The following is a 13,538-nucleotide window of genomic DNA, read 5'->3' on the forward strand; positions in this document are numbered from 1 at the left end:
GGGGTCAGTCCCTCCCACCCCCTGCACTTGGGATTGTGGCAGGTGGGACACCAGGACCTGGAGTTCCTAGATGGGTCTCTGACTCATCCCTGCCCCCATCCTTTTTCCACAGGGGGAGCCTGGTCGCCCTGGGGACCCTGCAGTGGTGAGCAAAGGGAGGATGGGGCTCTGAGCACAGCGTGGCTCCTTGAGCACTAGCCTGCCTGTAGACCAGTATTCTAGGCTGAAACCCCATAACCTTGGGACCATGGGAAGGCTAAGAGTTCTGTGACTCTCCTGATGCCACAATGCATCTCCCGACTCTTGGCTGTAACCTGTGACCCTGTGACCATCATACAGGTCATGAACTCTGTGTAACCCCTGCCCTGCTCCCAGCGGTGACTCTGTGACCTCTGGACAGAGTCTGAGCTCTATGACTTCTAGTTCCATATTACCTCATCCCCAGTCAATCATGTAGTACTGTGATCCCCAGGCAGGGCCAAGTGTGTCTGTCCTGTTTGTTTTCAGGGACCTGATGGTGCTGGGGCCAAAGGAGAGAAGGTAATTCTGGCGAGAGTGAAATGGAGGCTGATCCAGGGTTGAGGTCAAGGTCATGGGGTCTGCCTTTAGGCTTTCCTGGAGGCCCCTGGAAGTCATAGGGTTGTGGCATGATTGCTGGATTGTGGGGTCATGGAACCTGGGGCTGCTGCTGATGGTTGATGGTCTTTGTTACTCCCAGGGAGATGTGGGGCCCACGGGGCCTAGAGGAGCTACAGGAGTCAAAGGGGAGCGGGTGAGTGAAGGGACAGTGTCTAAGGGGGTAGGGCAGGTGAAGGTTGTGCTCCCTGACTTCTGATCCTTTCACCACAGGGCCCACCTGGCTTGGTTCTTCAAGGAGACCCTGGCCCCAAAGGAGACCCTGGAGACCGGGTGAATAAATGTGGGGCTGGGGAGTGTGGCAGGAGATGAGGTAGTACCCGGGAGCCCCAACTAAGTCCTGTACTCCCCCCTACACCCTGCAGGGTCCCATTGGCCTGACAGGCAGAGCAGGACCCCCGGTGAGTACCTATGACCTTGGGTAACCTCAAGGTTTCTGGGGTTACCACCCCTCAGGGACTGGCTGCAATGTGCATCCTGCATCACCCCACTTTTGCCTCCTCCACAGGGTGACTCAGGACCTCCTGGAGAGAAGGGAGACCCTGGGCGGCCTGGCCCCCCAGGACTCGTCGGCCCCCGAGGACGAGATGTAAGAAAGCTGGAGTTGGGGGAGTCTTGGGGGGTAGGAGAGTAGAATGTTGCTGTCATCGCAGGGTATCTTAGGACCAGGACTGATTCTCATGTCTCTCAGGGTGAAGTTGGAGAGAAAGGTGATGAAGGTCCCCCGGTAAGACTCCTTCCCACTCTGATTTCTGACCCGGTACCCTTGCATTGTGATCCCACTGGACTGGGGGCTCCCCCAGGTCATCGAATCCATTCCCTTGCCTACTGTCTATCTGGTGCCCAGACCCTTCTCTGCCCCTGCTCCTTGAGTCAGTTTGAGCCCAAGCCACCTGCTCAGTGTGGCTTTCTCTCCATCACCAGGGTGACCCAGGTTTGCCTGGAAAAGCTGGCGAACGTGGCCTTCGGGTGAGGCTGGCAGGGAGAAGTAAGGGGGTGCATATTGTGATGGGAAATTCAGGCATGGTTTTGGGGGTGATGGGGAACCTGAACAGTATGGGGGGTCATGGGAAACCTGCAGAATGCCACGAGGGCCTGTCTCAGACCAGCTGCTCTTCTCAGGGGGCACCTGGAGCTCGGGGACCTGTGGGTGAGAAGGGAGACCAAGGAGATCCTGGAGAGGATGGACGAAATGTGAGTCCTAACCCTGACCCCTAACCCCAACTTCAGCCATCCAGTTCCCAGCCCCCGCTCCTGCCATCCCAACCCTGCAATGATAAACGCTCACAATCCCCTGTGACCCCTTCGTCACAACCCCGAAAGGCCACCAGGATCCCCATGAGTCTTTAGTTTGCTTCCAAAGCTTCCTGAAATTGCTGCCTATCTTGAGTGACCCCCTGACTTTCTACAGGGCAGCCCTGGACCATCTGGACCCAAGGGTGACCGTGGGGAGCCGGTGAGTAATGCCAGTGTTCTGGGCTTGGAGGGATGGGAGTTTCCAGTGCTTGGTCTGGTCGGTGTGTACATAAGGGGCCTGGAGGCCAAGGTGGGGAGTATTGATGGCTGTCTCCAGGCCTGACCTGCCTTCTGGGTGTTGGCATTGGGGTGCTTCAGGGAATCGGGGAGCAGAGTTGAGTCTGGGATGAACAGCCATGCCCTGTGATCTTGGGGCTCCTATTGATCATAATCATTTCCTTTCCCAGGGTCTCCCGGGACCCCCTGCACGGCTGGTAAGGGCTTAGCTGGGTGTGGTCCTCTATCCTGTCCCTCACCTGCCCCTGTTGGCGCCACATGGTATCCCTTCATCCCTTCCACTGCCCCCTGTTCCCCTCATGGCCTCCTGATAGCTCCATTGATCCCATAGCCCCTCACTGGCCCCAATTCTCCTTGTTGAACCATTCACTGACTATCCCCCCCCACCCGACAGGTAGACATGGGACTTGGAGCCGGAGAGAAGGTATCAGGGTCTGTGGGTGGAGTGAAGCTCTGAGCACAGGGAAGCCCCCTGGTGCCTCCATGATGGGCATGCCTGCAGCCCTAGGGACGTTCCTTCAACCAGCTTGTCTCTGCCACAGGGAGAGCCTGGGGACCGTGGACAGGAGGGTCCTCGAGGACCCAAGGGTGACCCAGGCCCCCCTGGAGCTGCTGGGGAGAGGGTGAGTGTGGTTGGTCCCATGAGGAGATGTGGGTCTGGGAAAGCCTGGTCTGATTTCTTCCTTCCCCTATCCTCAGGGCATCAGTGGACTCCGGGGGCCCCCAGGCCCTCAGGTGAGTGATACTCTTTGCCTCAGCAGCCTCAGTCCTCCTCTTACCCTCACCTCTTATCTGACCTTGTTCCCTCCAGGGGGACCCAGGTGTCCGAGGCCCAACAGGAGAGAAGGTGAGAGGGCATGGAGGTTTTTAGCCCCGAGCCAGGCTCTTAGGTCCATCTTATCCTTTGAGGCCTCTTACTTCTCTATTTTCCTCAGGGTGACCGGGGTTCACCTGGCCTGGATGGCCGCAGTGGGCTGGATGGTAAACCAGGAGCCCCTGGCCCCCCTGGGCTGCATGTGAGTCATGATGGTCATGGTCTGGTCACACCTTTCCCTTTCCTCTTCATATGACCCCAGCCTCACCTGGGTCTTCTTGGTCTTGATGAACTCGGGAGCTAGGTGGGATATCTGTGTCTTCTCCTAGAACCTTCCTGGGTGGGGGATGTTAGTGCCTTGCAGGCCTGATTTCACAGGAACTAGTGGTGTGGTTGGTGGGTGGTGCTCCTGACCCCGTGATCACTGCAGACTCCCTGACTTTGAGTCTCTCCTCAGGGTGCTGCAGGCAAAGCTGGAGACCCAGGGAGAGACGTAAGTGAGGGGAGATCTGTTTTTTTTTTTTTTTTTTTTTTTTTTTTTTTAACATTTATTCATTTTTGAGAGTGAGAGAGACAGAGCATGAGAAGGGGAGGGGCAGAGAGAGAGGGAGACACAGAATCAGAAGCAGGCTTCAGTCTCCAAGCTGTCAGCACAGGGCCCGATGCCAGGCTTGAACTCACGGACTGCGAGATCATGACCTGAGCCGAAGTCGGACGCTCAACCGACTGAGCCACCTAGGCACCCCAGTGAGGGGAGATCTTAGGCCGGAGGGTGGCTCAGGTCCAGCATAAATTGCCCGGGGTCATCATTTCACAGTACCACTGGGAATAGGAGCAATTGGTCCAGCCCTGTCCTTGGGAGGGGTCTCAGTCCCTGGCAGGCAGGTTTTAGCAGGGTCCAGCTTTCTGACCTTCTTGACCTCGCCTTGCGGGCCTTATTAGGTCCCCCAAGTCCTGTAGGTTATTCCCTTGGGAGTTTTAGTAGGGGGGGGCCCTAACCAATGGAGTCTCTGCCTCAGGGGATTTCAGTGAAACCGCCAAATTTTGGGGGTCTCTACACTCAAGGAGGATCTTAATGGGGTCCTCCCCAGTCCATGGGTGTGCTCCAGGGGCTCTCAGTGGCTCTTTCAACCCTAGCAAAGACTTTTTCCAGGGGCTTCCAGGCCTCCGAGGAGAACACGGACCCCCTGGCCCGTCTGGCCCCCCTGGAGCCCAGGTGAGACTGAGTTTTCATGGTAGCCATTTTTTTAAAGTTTATTTACATATGTATGTATATAATCTCTACACCCAACGTGGGGCTCGAACTCATGATCCTGAGATCAAGAGCCTCACGCTCTACAAACTGAGCCAGCCAGGCCCCCCTCATGGTGCCCTTTTGCCCCGTTACTGCCCTCACCCAATCCCTGACTTAATGATCTGTTCCCACAGGGAAAGCCAGGAGAGGATGGCAAGCCTGGCCTGAATGGGAAAAATGTGAGTTTCTAGAGCAGACACAGGGACACCTACAGAGAAATGTCAGCACGTGTACCCAGACCAGATATGTAGCTGCACATGGGACACACAGACAGACACTTGCTGAGGTGTGTCAACACCCATGTACCTAGCCCAGGCCTACATACAGATACATACTGGAATCCACGTCACGTGCACATCAGGCAGCCTCGCAGTGAGTTATGTGGGCATGCTGATTTGTGCCCAGATGGACTGACACCTGCTAGAATAACCCACAGCCACAGGATCAGGTGAAGAGCCACAGACACATATTGAGAGGGGCAGACATACTCGCATGAAGCCACATTGACGGATACTTGGAGACTTGTTGACACAGACACTTCCACCCAGACCAGATATGTGCTAAGACATGGGACCAGGGCCACATGTGGACCTGTGCTGAAACATAATGAGACACACATCCAAGGCTCTGGCATGTGACACGTGCATTCATATCCGCAGTCACTCACCTACATATGGCCACACATGTTGACTTGTACACAGATATTGAGACATAGAGACAATTCTCAAGGCACCAGAGACATGTAGACACATGTCCGCCCTGTGTATACATGTACATGCCCATATGTAGGTATGAGTCACAATGTGCAGACCGACAGACACCTACTAAGTGCCACCTATGAGGACATAAGACCCATGCATGGATACACATGCTAACACACACACACACACACACCTACACACACACACACACACAGATGCATAGATGTGGTATTATATCTAGAAAGCCAGAGATAGAGAACATGTGCAATTACATGTAGAAGTGAGAAGAACCACGCAGGCATGCCCTCAGATGTATAAAGGCTCACTCAAATGGTCATAGGCCGTGCTCCAAGACACAGAGGCTTAGAGTCATAGACACAGACATACAATCATCTGAGACCAGCCAAGCCAGTGTCTTGCAGCCAGACACCAGTGAATTTTGGGGCTGATGTGAATCTTATGCCCACAGGGGGAACCTGGAGACCCTGGAGAAGATGGAAGGAAGGTAAGACCCCTCGCTTGGAGTCTGTTCTGCCCTCAGAATAGGGCCCTATCTAAAGTACCCTTGTCCTCCACAGGGAGAGAAGGGAGATTCGGGCACCCCTGGGAGAGAAGTGAGTGCTGGAGCCTTCTGCAACCTGACCCATGACCCTGTGATATCTGTGATATATGGTTCCACTCTTTTCTGGGGCCTCAGGGTCCTGATCCTGGCTACATCCCCCACAGGGTCACGAGGGTCCCAAGGGTGAGCGTGGAGCTCCTGGTAGCCCTGGACTCCAGGGTCCCCCAGGCCTCCCTGGGCAGGTGGGCCCTTCTGGCCAGGTGAGTATCCAGGAGGGTCGTTCTAGGACTTGGGAGCGTCGGGGGCCATTATGTTCCCACTGGATACCATCCTGGGATACCATGATCCTACGTGACCTCTTTGTGTTCTCTCATATCTCAGGGTTTTCCTGGGGTTCCAGGAAACACAGGCCCCAAGGTGAGTGTGCATGTGGTGGGTAGGGGGTACGGTGAGGGGCTAATAGGGTTGAGGCATTTCCCCCCACCTCTCTTTGTGATCACTCTTTGTTCTCAGGGTGACCGTGGGGAGAGTGGACCCAAAGGGGAACAGGTGAGGTCCCCACCTTTCTCACATGCCCAGGTAGCCATAACTCCCACATGGTGCATGCACACTTCCCCCAGAAACTGGGTCCAGCAACTTGTCTCTTGGTGTCTCCAGGGCCTTCCGGGAGAACGTGGCCTGAGAGGAGAACCTGGGAGCGTGGGGGTGAGTGAAGCTTAGGACCTGGTCCTCGACTCTTATTTGCATGCCTAAAGGAGGCACCTCTATCCTCTTCCCCTTGCCCTGTGGCCCCATGGGTTCTGTCCTGTGTGTTCAGTCTCCTGTCCTATTGGGATTCCCGTAGTCTACACTGGGGGGACCAGGCAATGGGGGCATGCCAGGGAGGGGCTTCCAGGGCCTTGAGCCACCTCAACCAGCGCTAAAGTGTCCTGTGGGCAAGAGGCCTGGAGAAGAGAGTATGGAAGCTGTTTCTGGGAGCAGCGTGGGGCTTCTCTGAGGTCAGCCCCTCACCCAGCTTGTGTCCCCAGAATGTGGAGCGGTTGCTGGAAACGATTGGCATCAAGGTAGGTTGTTTGGGGGCTGGGAGTGGGGGTGGATGGAGGCCCCAGGGGGCAAGGAGTGCCCACATGGCCTGGCGAGGGCCTGGGTGGCTGCAGGAACGGTCCCTGTTTCCCCAACCCCTTGTTATCACTCAGACATCTGCCCTGCGAGAGATCGTGGAGACCTGGGATGAGAGCTCCGGCAGCTTCCTGCCCTTGCCTGACCGGCGCCGTGGTCCTAAGGGGGACCCAGGCGAGCGGGGCCCCCCAGGCAAAGAGGTGAGTGTCGATCACTCAGTGGGGATGTCCTGTGGACGGTGTCACCCACCTCTAGCAACATTCACTCTTCTGTTCCTCCAGGGACCCATTGGCTTTTCTGGAGAACGTGGGCTGAAGGGAGATCGTGGAGACCCTGGCCCTCAGGGGCCACCAGGCCTGGCCCTTGGGGAAAGGGGCCCCCCTGGACCTCCCGGCCTTGCCGGGGAGCCTGGAAAGCCTGGTATTCCTGGGCTCCCAGGCCGGGCTGGGGACGCAGGGGAGGCAGGAAGGCCAGGAGAGAGGGTGAGCTGGGCTAGCCAGGAAGGCTGGGGATGTGGGGCCAGGAGGGGCTGGGCTCCCCGTGGACATGGCCCCCACCCTGCTATTTGCACCTTAGGGAGAACGAGGAGAGAAAGGAGAACGTGGGGAACAGGTGAGCTGAGAGAGGCTACAGGGGGCGGGACTTCCTGGGTGTTGTGCTGGGGAAGCCACACCGTTTCCTTCTTCTCCACAGGGCAGAGACGGCCCTCCTGGCCTCCCTGGACCTCCCGGCCCTCCTGGCCCCAAGGTGATCAGCCAGCCCTGCCCTCGGCCTGTGACTGTTGTTACCAGGAGGCCACCATTAACTTAGGCCCCAGAAACTCCATATGGTGTCTCTAACCCATAATCCTGTGGGATCCTTTAATCTGGGTGACCCCTCCATCTGTGATAGACACATTTCTCTCCTATGACCTGGTATTTGTAGGTGGCTGTGGATGAGCTAGGTCCTGGACTCTCTGGAGTGCAAGGACCCCCTGGACTCAAAGGCACTAAGGTCAGTGTGTGCGATCAACAGGGGGGCCACTCCCTGCCATGGCACCAGGGTCCAGCTTGACATGTCATCCCTACAGGGGGATCCAGGCAGTGACGGCGACCGAGGCCCCAAGGGAGACAGGGTGAGGCCTGCTAACCCACCATGCTTCCCTCTCCTTTAGGGGGGCACATGAGCAGTAGTGTGTCTATGGGCACATAGCAGTGACTGGGGGCTCAGGACATGGCGTTCTGCTTGCAGGGTGTGCCAGGCATCAAGGGAGACCGGGGAGAGCCTGGACAGAGGGGTCTTGATGGCAGCCCGGTGAGTCTGTGCCACAGGACACCCATGTGCCTGCACAGGGCTCTTACAGTGTTGTCTGGACTGGAGTCTGCACTGCCTGGGACTGTCTGGGGCGGCTGGGATGTGGGAACAAAGAGGATCCATGTGGTCTTAAACCTGTTCTCTTCAGGGTCTACCAGGAGAGCGTGGTGTGGCTGGGCCTGAAGGGAAGCCGGTAAGTGGTGGCAGGAACATCCTGGCCCAGGCTCCTGGGAACAGCTGCCCTCTGCTGGGAGCTGGCTGCTCTGTGCACATGTCACCAGTGACAAGGATGTTGTGCCTGCGTGCCAGGGTGTGAGTGCAGGGGTGTGTGTGTTATCCCTGAGGGTATGGGGTGATCTATGCCTGAGGGGTGGCAGCCTGCACGTGGGCTCCCTAGACAGAGGCCTCTGCAGGTTGGAAACAGGCCCACATGAGGCCCGGATTGAGGCTCAGCAGCCCCCCTTCTCTATCCAGGGTTTGCAAGGTCCGAGGGGGACCCCTGGCCCAGTGGTGAGTATCAGAATCCTCACCCCTCCTGCCCCCATCCTGCCCCCATCCTGCCCCATGCCACAAGGGGCAGTACTGCCTTAGTTTCTCTGGTGGGGTGGGACTGGCTCCGCCTCACCAGACTCCTTCTTTCTCCAACAGGGTGGCCACGGAGACCCTGGACCTCCTGGTGCCCCGGTGAGTAACAGGAGAGCACTGCCTGGTGGGGGTGGGATGGGCAGGCCTTGTTTGCGTTAATCCCCGAGCAGATGACTCTGACTCCCATCCCCTGCTCTTGATACTTTTTTCTAGGGCCTTGCTGGCTCCACAGGACCCCAGGGTCCTTCTGGCCTGAAGGTGAGTATAGGTGTGTGCAGACGTGTGGCTAAAAGGCAGAGGAGGCTCCTCTGAGCCATGTCCACACCAGGATAGCCCCTGCCACCCCCCTGGGTTGTCATCACCCTGCGATGGGGCTAAGCACCAAGGTGCCCCATCCATGTGGGCTTTCCTTATGGGCAGAGAGCTGAGGAGCCTCTTGTCTTTTTGTGGGGTCACAAGGTCTCTGGGTTTTTGGCAGGGGGAGCCTGGAGAGACAGGACCACCAGGACGGGTGAGTGGCCCAGCTCAGGGGGTTAGAGTCACAGGGAGCCACGTGGGATTGGAGCTGCCCTGAACTGTTTCTTCCCCCAGGGCCTTCCCGGACCCACCGGGGCTGTGGGACTTCCTGGCCCTCCTGGCCCTTCAGGCCTCGTGGTAAGTGAGGTCCCTGCAGGGACACCGTGTCCTGCCCCCTGGGTCCCACGTTCCCCCATGTTCCCCTTACATCTGACTTGTCTCCTTCAGGGTCCTCAGGGGGCACCGGGTCTGCCTGGACAAGTGGTGAGTCCTGGGGGTCAAGACTGAGCTCCAGGGGGTCAGGAGTCAGTGGGCAGGCCCGTGACAGAGCTCCTCCCTTTCAGGGGGAGACAGGGAAGCCGGGAGCCCCAGGTCGTGATGGTGCCAGTGGCAAAGATGGAGACAGAGGAGCTCCTGGTGTGCCGGTGTGTATTCTGGGAGAGCTTTCTCCAAGCCTGTGATGGGGCCGTGTGCCCGGTCCTAGGCCTAGAGAGTAGGGAGAGCAGCGGCAGCAGGCCCAAGGTGGTGGGGAGGCACTGAGTCCTTCCCATTGCCCTGTCACAGGGGTCGCCAGGTCTGCCCGGCCCTGTTGGACCTAAAGGAGAGCCTGGACCCATGGGGGCTCCTGGACAGGTGATCCTGACCCTGACCCCGACCCTCTGTACCAGCTCCTCTGCCTCACCATCCAGGCCGGCGGGGTGGGGCTGGGGAGAAGGCGGGGGGGCTAGGTAACTCACTGGGCATTCCCCACAGGCTGTGGTCGGGCCCCCTGGAGCAAAGGGAGAGAAGGTGAGTGTGCAGAAGACCTGGGGGGAGGGACTGAGGGGGGCCAGGGCATCCCACTGACCCTTCTCCCTCATCAGGGAGCCCCCGGAGGCCTTGCTGGAGACCTGGTGGGAGAGCCGGTGAGTGTGGAGCCTCCGACAGCATAGTTCACCCATCCTCATGACTCTGGGCTTTCATAATACGTGTTACATTGGACCCTGCACCTCCTTCCTTGGGTGTCATCTTTCTGTGCCCCTAATGCCCATGTTGCTTCCTGTCCCCTGTCTCTACAGGGAGCCAAAGGTGATCGAGGACTGCCAGGGCCTCGGGGCGAGAAGGTGAGGCAGACTCAGCCCAAGGGCTAAGCACTGTGTAGAGGGGGGCCAGGCTGGGTGGCTAGATCCCCTTACTACCCTTTCTGTGCAGGGTGAAGCTGGCCGTGCAGGGGAGCCTGGAGACCCTGGGGAAGATGTGAGTCTGGGGTCTGGGCAAGTCAGCTGGGAGTGAGGAGTGCAGGTGTGGACATGAGGGACCATTCCCAGGCCTGTGCACCCTCCAGCATTCAGGGTCCTGCTCCAGGGAGTACACAGGGATCCAGCCTCTTGACTTCCTCCCACCTAGGTGGGGGTGGGGGTGTGTCTTTGCTTCCTTGTGCCTGTCCTAGGTCTTCTGCTCCTCACTGTGTCTGAGCACACATGTGTGTGTCCCTGTCTGATGCCCTAGGTCTCCTGTTAATGTACCCCTTTCCCCTGCCACCTCTGCGTTCCATGTATCTGAATGCATGCTTGTGGGCCTGTCTTAGCTCCCCAGGATGGGGCGACATTTGTGTGCTCCTGGGAGCTCCTGTGTGTCTGTGCTCACACCGGAGGTCCCTATGCCTGTGCTTCTGTGTGGGCTCCCCGTGTCTGTAGCCACGCCTAAACTCCCACATATCTGTGGTCACCTCTGGGCTCCTGTGAGCCAATCCTTGCTTACGTGTCTGAGTTCCACATGTGAGCTACCCTGGGAATATTCTTGGGCCGTGTCTAAGCTCTGGGTTCATGTTCCTCCCGTCTCAGGTACTGTTTACTTTGCTTTTTTAGGGTCAAAAAGGGGCTCCTGGACTCAAGGGTAATAAGGTATGTGTACCCTAAAGCATCCCTGCTGGGGGTCATGTTCCTGGGACTCGGAGAGCTGATCTGACCCCTCTTTCCCTTGAAGGGTGACCCAGGAATCGGGGTCCAGGGCCCCCTTGGGCCAGCTGGTCCTCCAGGTCTGAAGGTTAGTCGATGCCCCATCACCAGTGGTGTGCAGCAGGCAGGGAGGTGCCTGGAAGTGGGAAGAAGGCATTCTGGGCCTGGTTCTGGGAAGCAGTCCTGTTGGGGCCATTCCTCCCTTTGCTATCTCTGTTCCAGGGAGATGCGGGCCCCCCTGGGCCCCCTGGTACTCCTGGTGTTGTCGGATTCCCCGGTCAGACAGGCCTTCGTGGAGAGACGGGTCAGCCAGGCCCCAGTGGAGAGCGGGTAAGCGTGCTAGGAGCAGCATGCAGGGACTTGGTGACTTCAGGACTTCTGAATTTGGTAGTGGGTGAGGAGAAGGGGGCCCAGGCCCTGCCTCAGGGGCTCCAGTCTTGGAGGGGCCATAGGGGAGGAAGGTCTCCAAGTCATTCTCTGCCTCTTTTTCTTTATTGTTCCTGTAGGGTCTGGCAGGTCTCCCGGGGAGAGAGGGAGCCCCAGGTCCCTTGGGGCCACCTGGACCACCAGGGTCAGCGGTGAGTAGAAGTGCTCTCTGTCCCGGGTATCTGATTCCTGTGTGTTGGAGTCTGTCCAGGTGGGAACTGGGACACACTGTGTGGCTGGGTATGTGTGTGTGCTTTTGAGGGCATGGGACACTCACCTTACTCTGCCCACAGGGAGTGCCCGGGCCCTCTGGACTCAAAGGAGACAAGGTAGATGGGACAATGCTGCTGGCTCTCCTGTATCCATCACTCCCTCCACCCTCCACTGACCTCCCTTGACCCTCTGTCCCCCACTGATTCCCCTCTCATATCCCTGGTATCCTGTTGATCTCCAGGGAGACCCTGGAGCAGGGCTGCCCGGGGCCCGAGGCGAGCGTGGGGAACCTGGTGTCCGGGTATGTACTTCCTGCTCTGCAGCCATGGCTCCCTTTACCACAGCTCTTGCCTCTCATTTCCAACTTCTGAGTCAATGAACTCAATGTCACCATCCAGGGTGAAGACGGCCGTCCCGGCCAGGAGGGACCCCGAGGACTCACGGTGGGTCCCCTTGGGGAAAGCACCAGTGATGTGACTTCAGTCCCCTGCCTGTGCCCTCTGTGCTGTTGGGACACACTCTGTAGACTTCTGGTTCTTTTTATATACTCTCTGGTCCTTCATGTCTCCCATTCCCCTTGGACCCCTTGGTTGTCCCCTACCCCCTGAGCGGTCTCCCCGCTAATGCCCCCAAGTTTATTTAGCTCACTGTTGTCTTCTCATACAGGGGCCCCCGGGCAGCCGGGGGGAACGTGGGGAGAAGGTAAGGACACGGGGAAAAGGCCCCAGGGTGGGTGGGGGTGGAGCCAGATCTTGTAATTCAGGACTTGGGACTCCTCAGTTTGGAGAGATTCACACTCTTCCACCCAATAGGGTGACACTGGAACTACAGGGCTAAAGGGTGACAAGGTGAGTGTGGGCATGCGGGAGGGCAGAGGCAGGGGCTAAGTGTGGTCCTGCGTCCTCTGATTGCCCTCTGTCCACTCAGGGTGATGCAGCCATGGCTGTGGGACCTCCAGGGCCACGGGGTGCCAAAGGGGACATGGTGAGTAGGTCTGGCTCATGTACAGAGTGGGTCTATCTTGGGTGTGGGAGGAGCTCCCGTGGGGGCTGGGCCAGGGAATCTGAGAGCTCAAACCCTCAGATGGTGAGAGACCACCAGCCCCTGACCCTCACTTCTGACCCCTGACCCAGGGCGAACGAGGGCCTCGGGGCATAGATGGTGACAAAGGACCTCGAGGAGACACTGGGAACCCTGGAGAGAAGGTACAGAGAAGAGGGTGGGGTACTCTATATAGGGTCAGGAGAGGGTTTCTGTGGGCTGTGGGGGCTCTATTGAGGGCCTGTGAGGAAAAAAGGGGAGGATGGGGGCTTTCTGGGGGTTAGAAGGAGGGGGTTCAGTAGGCTGTGGCAACTCTGTGGAGTGGCTGAGAGGATGGGGGCTCTACAGTGGGCTCAAGGACCTCCATGTGAGGTCGCCAGGGAGCTCTGTGGAATGTAGCTCGAAGAGAGGCCCTCTGGGAACAGACAAGGGGCTTCTTAGGTGTCAGGAGTACTCCAGGTTGGTTCAGGAGCCCCATGGTAGGAAGAAGGGGCAGGGATCTGAGGGCCTGGGATGAGAAATGAGCCACACTGAGGGTGATGGGTGGGAGCGAGCCGAGCGCTGCCCCATCTGGCAGGTTCCAGTCATACTTCAAGCCTCCAGCCTGGTGTGGTCCTGATTATGTCCCTCTCCTGGTTACACCCACAGGGCACCAAGGGAGAGCCTGGTGACAAGGGCTCAACCGGGTTGCTGGGAGCTCGTGGACTCACAGGACCCAAGGTCAGCCCTGCCCCAGGCACAGACCCCAAACCACCCGTCACACACATCTGTTTCATGGGTGTCCTCTGAACGTTGGAGGGTTTCCAGCCTCCCTCACTGTTGGCCACGTGGCCATGTGATTACATGGGATTTGTGTGCAGCCTGGGAG

The 13,538-nt window shown here is 58.2% G+C and overlaps 1 protein-coding gene across 1 annotated transcript in view; it reads left to right on the plus strand.

Annotated features, from left to right (window-relative positions):
* Positions 1 to 13,538, plus strand: part of COL7A1 (collagen type VII alpha 1 chain) — a 30,894-nt gene that overhangs the window by 12,793 nt on the left and 4,563 nt on the right. The window contains exons 46-103 of the mRNA XM_058727040.1: positions 113 to 145; positions 508 to 540; positions 719 to 772; positions 850 to 909; positions 1,002 to 1,037; positions 1,145 to 1,225; positions 1,328 to 1,363; positions 1,561 to 1,605; positions 1,759 to 1,830; positions 2,048 to 2,092; positions 2,340 to 2,366; positions 2,564 to 2,593; positions 2,712 to 2,792; positions 2,869 to 2,904; positions 2,981 to 3,016; positions 3,105 to 3,185; positions 3,441 to 3,476; positions 4,137 to 4,199; positions 4,412 to 4,456; positions 5,448 to 5,483; positions 5,557 to 5,592; positions 5,705 to 5,800; positions 5,922 to 5,957; positions 6,054 to 6,089; positions 6,198 to 6,245; positions 6,569 to 6,604; positions 6,737 to 6,859; positions 6,941 to 7,141; positions 7,236 to 7,271; positions 7,353 to 7,406; positions 7,584 to 7,652; positions 7,729 to 7,773; positions 7,890 to 7,952; positions 8,101 to 8,145; positions 8,427 to 8,462; positions 8,601 to 8,636; positions 8,751 to 8,795; positions 9,016 to 9,048; positions 9,129 to 9,191; positions 9,282 to 9,317; positions 9,398 to 9,478; positions 9,618 to 9,686; positions 9,807 to 9,842; positions 9,917 to 9,958; positions 10,112 to 10,156; positions 10,245 to 10,289; positions 10,901 to 10,936; positions 11,019 to 11,078; positions 11,213 to 11,320; positions 11,497 to 11,568; positions 11,710 to 11,745; positions 11,871 to 11,930; positions 12,028 to 12,072; positions 12,296 to 12,331; positions 12,442 to 12,477; positions 12,557 to 12,613; positions 12,763 to 12,834; positions 13,319 to 13,390. Coding sequence (XP_058583023.1) covers positions 113 to 145; positions 508 to 540; positions 719 to 772; positions 850 to 909; positions 1,002 to 1,037; positions 1,145 to 1,225; positions 1,328 to 1,363; positions 1,561 to 1,605; positions 1,759 to 1,830; positions 2,048 to 2,092; positions 2,340 to 2,366; positions 2,564 to 2,593; positions 2,712 to 2,792; positions 2,869 to 2,904; positions 2,981 to 3,016; positions 3,105 to 3,185; positions 3,441 to 3,476; positions 4,137 to 4,199; positions 4,412 to 4,456; positions 5,448 to 5,483; positions 5,557 to 5,592; positions 5,705 to 5,800; positions 5,922 to 5,957; positions 6,054 to 6,089; positions 6,198 to 6,245; positions 6,569 to 6,604; positions 6,737 to 6,859; positions 6,941 to 7,141; positions 7,236 to 7,271; positions 7,353 to 7,406; positions 7,584 to 7,652; positions 7,729 to 7,773; positions 7,890 to 7,952; positions 8,101 to 8,145; positions 8,427 to 8,462; positions 8,601 to 8,636; positions 8,751 to 8,795; positions 9,016 to 9,048; positions 9,129 to 9,191; positions 9,282 to 9,317; positions 9,398 to 9,478; positions 9,618 to 9,686; positions 9,807 to 9,842; positions 9,917 to 9,958; positions 10,112 to 10,156; positions 10,245 to 10,289; positions 10,901 to 10,936; positions 11,019 to 11,078; positions 11,213 to 11,320; positions 11,497 to 11,568; positions 11,710 to 11,745; positions 11,871 to 11,930; positions 12,028 to 12,072; positions 12,296 to 12,331; positions 12,442 to 12,477; positions 12,557 to 12,613; positions 12,763 to 12,834; positions 13,319 to 13,390 — 3,147 coding nt within the window. The remainder of the gene's footprint in view (positions 1 to 112; positions 146 to 507; positions 541 to 718; positions 773 to 849; positions 910 to 1,001; positions 1,038 to 1,144; positions 1,226 to 1,327; positions 1,364 to 1,560; positions 1,606 to 1,758; positions 1,831 to 2,047; positions 2,093 to 2,339; positions 2,367 to 2,563; positions 2,594 to 2,711; positions 2,793 to 2,868; positions 2,905 to 2,980; positions 3,017 to 3,104; positions 3,186 to 3,440; positions 3,477 to 4,136; positions 4,200 to 4,411; positions 4,457 to 5,447; positions 5,484 to 5,556; positions 5,593 to 5,704; positions 5,801 to 5,921; positions 5,958 to 6,053; positions 6,090 to 6,197; positions 6,246 to 6,568; positions 6,605 to 6,736; positions 6,860 to 6,940; positions 7,142 to 7,235; positions 7,272 to 7,352; positions 7,407 to 7,583; positions 7,653 to 7,728; positions 7,774 to 7,889; positions 7,953 to 8,100; positions 8,146 to 8,426; positions 8,463 to 8,600; positions 8,637 to 8,750; positions 8,796 to 9,015; positions 9,049 to 9,128; positions 9,192 to 9,281; positions 9,318 to 9,397; positions 9,479 to 9,617; positions 9,687 to 9,806; positions 9,843 to 9,916; positions 9,959 to 10,111; positions 10,157 to 10,244; positions 10,290 to 10,900; positions 10,937 to 11,018; positions 11,079 to 11,212; positions 11,321 to 11,496; positions 11,569 to 11,709; positions 11,746 to 11,870; positions 11,931 to 12,027; positions 12,073 to 12,295; positions 12,332 to 12,441; positions 12,478 to 12,556; positions 12,614 to 12,762; positions 12,835 to 13,318; positions 13,391 to 13,538) is intronic.

This window comes from Neofelis nebulosa, chromosome 4 (genome assembly GCF_028018385.1).
Source record: "Neofelis nebulosa isolate mNeoNeb1 chromosome 4, mNeoNeb1.pri, whole genome shotgun sequence".
Lineage (NCBI taxonomy): Eukaryota > Metazoa > Chordata > Mammalia > Carnivora > Felidae > Neofelis > Neofelis nebulosa.